General features: G+C 32.3%; 1 protein-coding gene across 1 annotated transcript; it reads right to left on the minus strand.

Moving 5' to 3' along the window:
* Positions 1 to 1,556: 1,556 nt before the first annotated feature.
* LOC111900903 (uncharacterized) lies at positions 1,557 to 6,994 on the minus strand. Its single transcript, XM_023896772.3, has 13 exons — positions 6,826 to 6,994; positions 6,642 to 6,737; positions 4,646 to 4,723; positions 4,483 to 4,563; positions 4,150 to 4,369; positions 3,607 to 3,665; positions 3,387 to 3,436; positions 2,822 to 2,909; positions 2,486 to 2,746; positions 2,310 to 2,402; positions 2,133 to 2,237; positions 1,958 to 2,074; positions 1,557 to 1,826 (listed from the first exon to the last, which is right to left on the minus strand). The coding sequence occupies exons 1-13, from the start codon at positions 6,889 to 6,891 to the stop codon at positions 1,761 to 1,763; spliced, it is 1,380 nt and encodes a 459-aa protein (XP_023752540.1). The 5' UTR covers positions 6,892 to 6,994; the 3' UTR covers positions 1,557 to 1,760.
* Between the last annotated feature and the right edge of the window lie 203 nt (positions 6,995 to 7,197).

Raw genomic sequence — 7,197 nt, forward strand, 5'->3', positions numbered from 1 at the left:
CTATGGACCCAGCATGCATTTTGTATATTTGTGTGGTTGTGGGTGGTATTCAGGGGAACCCACTAAGCCTTGGCTTACAGTTTAAGTTTTATGTTTCAGGTACTTCAAATGATCAGGGCAAGGTGAAGGCTTGATCGTGCACATCCTTCAATTTTTATGAGATTCGATTTTGGGATACTCTATTTGTGATTTTTACACTTTGGAAACTATGTTTTGTAAACATTTATGGTTTTTGGTTGTTTTTGAAAAATCAAAATTTCACATTTTTTTGGGATGTTACAGAATGTTAGTTCCTTCTTGTATTCCTGACTATCTTAAGTCTTTAAGTACTTAACTCAAATAAGCACTAAATGAGATAACTCAAGGGAGCTTCTAATCACCAAAAACTAGCTTCAAATGGTGAGAGGTGAGGGGAAGAACAACCTATGGTTTTATGGAGAAGAAGAGAGGAAGAAGCATTAAAACAACTAGCCACAAACTCATGCAAAAGCCTTTATTTTATACTCTCATGCAAAACATGTCTTTATATTATAATAACATAAAGTAATTCAAGCATTTTAGAAACATGGGGGACAAGGTATCAAGCAACCTCCATGCCTTCACAAAAGTTTCGGCCATTGCATGGTTGAAAGAGATAAAATTGACTAGCTAGCTTCTTTAACTCAAAGACCGAATAACTAACTTAATCATGGTTAGCCAAAGTGTCCAAAACTTTGTAAGATTTATTAAATCATACCATATAATATAATAAATAGTTATACTATCTTTAATGATTATTTTCACAAAAACAATAATTATTCCTGAAGTTAATACAAGAATTAATAGTATTTATTAATAATCACATTAATAATAAATATATAAAAATGTGTCAACTTAATAAATGTGTGACCCTATAGAATCATATGTTATTAGCAATATCATTCAATAATTATTTTTGAGCATATAAATCCAACAATTTTGTCTATTATTTATTATTGTTTTTATTTATATTTTTTATGATTTATATTTTTTTATGATGTTTTATTCAAATATATTGTTTAGTTTTTTTATGATGTTTTGTTCAAATATTTTGTTTAATTTTTTATGGTATTTTGTTTGAATATATTGTTTAATATTTTTTTCAAATTCTTTTCTTACTTTTGTTCGAATAAAATTTTCTAGTTTATTCGACATTTTTTTCATATACATTTTTAAATTGTTGTCAAACGTTTTGTTTGGCCAATATAATCATAATTTGTATCATAATTCACAATTCATTATTTACAATCATGTTTTCATTTTCTTTTTGTTCTTTTAATACATATAAGGTTATATAATTATTATTCTTTAATTCAAATATTTAAATATATAACATCGTTTAATAATCATTATTTTTATCAATCCTTTTATAAGCATTTTTTTTTAAATATACCAAATTTATTAAACGTAAATAGGATTAAAATAGAACAAGTAATATATATAGAATAATTAAAATCCGTAACAAATATCATGTTATACATAGGAGCTAATCGAAATCTATATAACTCAAAAATGAACATAATCAAAAGACGAAAACATAACAGAAGAGAATTCCTTTCACGGAAAGAATAGTAAAATCCATCAAACACGCTCTTACTGTCTTCATTCTTTCTGTTTACAACTTAGACTACAACCAAACCGAGTTTAATCGAAAAGCCGATAATGAAAATATAATATAAACCTACGTCACGTTTTACAAAAATAAAATCATCATTCATATTTTTCATCCCCATATTCTACTTCTATTTCCGTGCCAAAGATTCTCCCTTGTGCTCACTTCCAGCCGTAACCACAAAACCAGCACCTATCTGAATTCAATTCAACACAACACAACACAGATCAAATAGTTAAGAGACGTGTACACTAAAGAAACCCTGTTTGTTATTAATAATATAATAAAAAACTAAAAACTAAAAAAATCCCAAGAAAAAGAGACTACTTGACAGTCCTTGAGTACAGCACGCTCTTGGAGCTGTACGTTACTGGAAACAACCGATCCATTGATAGAACAACCGTCTCCAATAGTAACATGATTCATAATCACCGAATTTACAACCTACAAATATTTAATATTAATATAACATTTCATTAAAATTATTTTTATTTAATTGTACCTTCACATTTGATCCTATCCGACAATGACGTCCAATAACAGAACGTTTTACACTGCATTTGTCCCCCATTTGTGAACCTTCTCCCAGCATACATTGTGGTCCAACCTTATATATTTATTTAAACCAATGTTAAAAAAAAAATAAATAAATAAATAAATAAAAAGAGCATGAACTTACTGTGGTTTTTGAGCCAAGAACAGCAGATGGATGAATGACATTGTTGTGAACAGAGAATGAACATCTGGATAGATGACTTGCATCTCCTATGACCTGGCATGCTTAAGACTTAATAAAAAAAAAAGTAATTTAAACAGTGGTGATATGAAAGAAAGGTTGAGTGTAGAAAAACTCACATCTCTGTTAATGTCACTGAATGCTTGAATGGAATTTAAACGTGCACAATATGAGGTCTTGTTGGCAATATAAACACAGCATTTATGAGTTTTTCTTTCAGTTGGAGCAAATCCATTGGGGCCCAATGCGTATAGTTCATGAAAGCTTGGTGTAGATGCATTAGCAAGAAGCTGAGACAGCATTACTTTATTGTTACTAAAAGCATCCTTTTCGTTTCCATTTTCTTCAGCTTGTGCTCCGTTTAATAATATTTCAGACCTCTAAAACACCAAAAAAAAAAAGTAAATATTATGCTAAAAAGAAGTGAGAAAAATGTGTAGGCTTAAGAAACCAACCAGTTGACTTTTGACAAGATAAGGTAACACATCCTGCTTCAAGCTTCTGAATGTTTGTTTTTTGTTAAGGACATCTTGAAGAACAGATCTATCAAAAACCAAAGAATATGGATTTTGAGTAAATTACATGAATGGTCCCTATGGTTTAGGGTAATTTGTGTGTTTGGTCCCTAACTTATTTTTTTAACTCGGAAGGTCCCTACTGTTTGTTTTTGTTACACGTTTGGTCCGTGCCTTACCTAAAAAGACTATTTTGCCATTAATTTTTTAATTTATTTAAATAAACACACCCCCTCACCTTACCTTACCCACCCCACCATTTTTCCCTATTTAAATAATAGGCTTTTTAGGTAAAACAGAGACCAAGCACGTAACAAAAACAAACAGTAGACCAAATGCGTAATAAAAACAAACAGTAGGGACCTTCTGACTTAAAAAAAAGTTAGGCATCAAACGCGCAAATTACCCCAAACCATAGGGACCATTCGTGTAATTTAGTCAAATAATAAATAAGGTTGTATTAAGTGAAAATAACCGATGATTCAAGAAAATGTAGAAATCAAACCTTTTGAATGCATATAAATGAGCATCCATTAAATCAGCACGAATTTCCATCTACATGTGTTCAAAGGGAAAAAAAAATTGAAATGAGAAACATGGATCAAAGTGGGATACTTTCCATGACAAGGGCATTCACGTCTTTTTCACAAACAGGAGATTGAAAGAAAGCCGTTGTCCTCCTACCTTTATGAATGAGACGAAAAAAAAAACATTTAGTGATTTACCTTGCCTACAGCACGAAGGATGCTCTTTTGAACCCTAATATCTTTTTCAACATCCATACCTACAAAACATAATGTGGTAATAACTAGAGTTAATTACACGAATGGCCCCTATAGTTTGGGGTAATTTGCACGTTTGGTTCCTAACTTATTTTTTAACTCAAAAGATCCCAACTGTTTGTTTTTGTTACGCGCTTAGTCCCTGTATTAACCTAAAAGGACTATTATGCCCTTATTTAAACAACTTAAAATAGTCTTTTTAGGTAAGATCAGTGAGGTGGGGGTGGGGTTAGGGGTGTGTTTATTTAAATAATTTAAAAAAACCAAGGGCAAAATAGTCTTTTTAGGTAATACAGGGACCTAGCGTGCAACAAAAACAAACAGTAGGGACCTTCCGAGTTAAAAAAATAAGTTATGGACCAAACGCGCAAATTACTCCAAACCATAGGGACCATTCGTGTAATTTACTCTAATAACTAATATACAAAAGTACTTAATATGATAAAAAAAAAAAAAAAAAAAAAGTATAAAAATCAAAGTTCTAACCAGCTGCTATATGTAAAAGAAATTGTTCTGTGAGGTCAAGGCCCACAATATTAATGCGTCCTGGTTTCTTTGTTTTATCTTTTCCAGCTGAAGAGCCTGATTCCTGGGTCCCACTGACAGGTAAAGAGCATAACATTGCAGTCACTACAGCATCATGCCGCCTATGAGCCGCTGCTACTGCCCCTGGTGATATGTCACAAACAAGATCACCACTCACAACCTGAAGATAATTAGTTACTTAAGTTTCAATTCTTCAAAAAAATGTGTATCTTCCAACATTGTCCACATCAGCATCAACAAAAAATACATATTGATATGAGTGAGAAGTCAAACCAGGATGTCAGATGCAGTCAAATGATGAGCAATGGCCCGGAGAGCGCCAGCTGTACCAACTTCCTCTGGGACAGAAGCAACCTAAAAAAATATATCTTAGCTTGCTACCATGATATAAATCTCAAATTATTTAAAGAAAAAAAAAAGTAATTACTAAAAATACCTGAACATGTAATCGATCAACATAAGCCTCTGATATCCAATTTTCAACAAGGCCATCTGTATCTTCCCCTTCCACAACCTATGCCAAAAAACTTCATGTATAAACTCTAAAATCGTCTTTACTTTTTAATCAATTTTTTTTTTTTAATAAAACGCATGTCTTCATATACAATAAGTAACTAGACTTAGACACTGGTTAAATAAGCACTATAGCCTATAGTATTAAATAGAAACACTGGTTTCAAAACAAGTTGATAAATATTATTAAAGGATCAATTCCTTCTTACTTTTTTGTAACAAATATTGTGCGATAATATTAATATTATAATGTTGCAATAGATTTATGACAACAAACGTTATGTGATTTTATGTAGTTTAAAATGTTAGGGTAAAACGATTCAAGATAAGGTTCCCTAGATCCCTGATTTCTAGGATTATTCCTATTTGATAGAAACAATTATGTTCATTTAATTACCTTATAAGATAAGTAGAATTAAATAATAAATTCCTATTGAGAAGTAGTACAACAGTTAAACCCTCTTTCATGTTTGTCTCAAGGCTTATGATTCCATTGTTTGTGGTGGAAAACATCAAAATGATGAATAATTTTAATATGAGTTAACATGTTTTCTCCTTAGAATAATGGGATTTCTATTTACTAGCCTCCCATTTTTCTCTTCTGCATTTTTGACATTATCACTTAGAAGGTGGGGCCATGGTATTTTAACACTAAATTTTTCATATGGCTAACCTACTTTACAAAAGGAAAAGGTCAAAACCTCATTATAAAGAAAAGGAAAGAAGCTTTACATCAAAAGAGTTCAAAAGCAGCCGAAGCAATTTGGACACAAATTAAGCATGTACGATAATTTTTCTCAAACTAAACACTGATTGTTATACAAGTTAACTACAATGATTGTTTTCCCAAAAAGAATTGTGTTAAGAAATGACTTCATATATTTGCTATGGCTTTGACATTTGTTTAAAACTACTTAAATCCTTCATGTGTCATCAACTAGAAGTGTGTCTTATGGGTAAAAGAAATTGCCATCCTAAAGCTTCTCACATAATGGTAGAGTGAAATCCTTAATGTGTATCTTGAGTAGGGTTGTATCTAAGGTTGACTTAAATCTCCTTCAGTGAAGGAGATGAAGGACATCAAATTGTAGACATTTACACACATTTGGTTATCAACTTGAAGTAGGGTTTGCAGTTCAACTTAAAAAACAACAATAAATGATGGATATTTCATTGGTTGATAAGTCCAACAGATACAAAGTAAAATATATTTCACATAAACCTAAAACTTAGGAAGCTAGAAATGCTACATTCATTAAACTATTAACTTGAGTGAGAGTGTGTCTACCTAAAGGATAAAAATGTGACTACGTGCCAACTCAAGTGATGGATGAAGATAACTTCAGTCTATGGTATGATGCTACACATGATAACTACAGTCTAATGCAAAAATGAAGTATAGAAGCTTGTTAAGATTGGAAAAAAGAGTCGAAACACAATCTTGCAGTTGTAAATTGATGGAGTCAATATCAAGACATGTGCATTGTACAGAGTGAAAGGTCAATAACAGGCTTTATAAATTGAATTCTTATCCATAACTTTGTTTCTTTCTGATCTCTAAGAAAAGGGCAAAGATTAGATCATGTTCTCACTGTGGTTCCATGGGTTATAACCTGTCAATGTTTAAGAAATTACTTTGTTTGTGGAGATAGACCACTATTCATAATTGAGAGTTCAAGGAAACTATGTGATCGACATTAAATAGCAACACAGCCTCCTCCTTTTATAATAAGGCTATAGAAAATACTAGGTTTTGTATCAAATTCACATCGTACGAGCCTTTTCAGTAACTGATAGGATGATAATTAAACCGGAAAAGAAGCAAAAACTTAAAGATAAACCCCAATTACCAAAATTAGACGCTATATTGCAGGAATAAACGAATTATAGAACATATTGAAAACAGAAAAGGATCTTACAACGATAAGATCTTTGAGATTACTCTGCTCCAATAGCTCCAAAACGTAGGATAACACTGGGCGATTCGCCACTGGGAGTAGCGATTTGGGAACGTCCTACAGGTTTTCAGAAACAAGAAAGTGAGTCGATACAATCATATACACAAATATATGAATCATATACACACCAGGAGGTTATAGAAACCTTGGAAACAAGAGGGGCAAGCTTCTTCGAAGTGCCTCCCGCCAATACTACCACTTGAAAATCCATATCTGCAAGCTGGTTTGAGGAATAGAGAATTAGGGGGTTACGAGGGGGTTTGCACTTTGTGAACAAAGGAGACGTCGCGTCACGGAAAAAAGAAAGGCGGATGCTTTTGATTGCAACCGGTGCGAATCACTAATTATAATTAGGGTCAAGTTGATGTAGGCGGATCCGACCCGAACCGAAAAAAATAGCACAAAACTTTGGACCGAAATCGGACCGATGAATATATGGGTTCCGGGCTGGTTCGAGACTCGGACTTATCTCATTACATGGCTTTTCAACCTCATTCAATAGTTTTTCCAGCCCATT

This window comes from Lactuca sativa, chromosome 2 (genome assembly GCF_002870075.4).
Source record: "Lactuca sativa cultivar Salinas chromosome 2, Lsat_Salinas_v11, whole genome shotgun sequence".
In the NCBI taxonomy this organism is placed as follows: domain Eukaryota; kingdom Viridiplantae; phylum Streptophyta; class Magnoliopsida; order Asterales; family Asteraceae; genus Lactuca; species Lactuca sativa.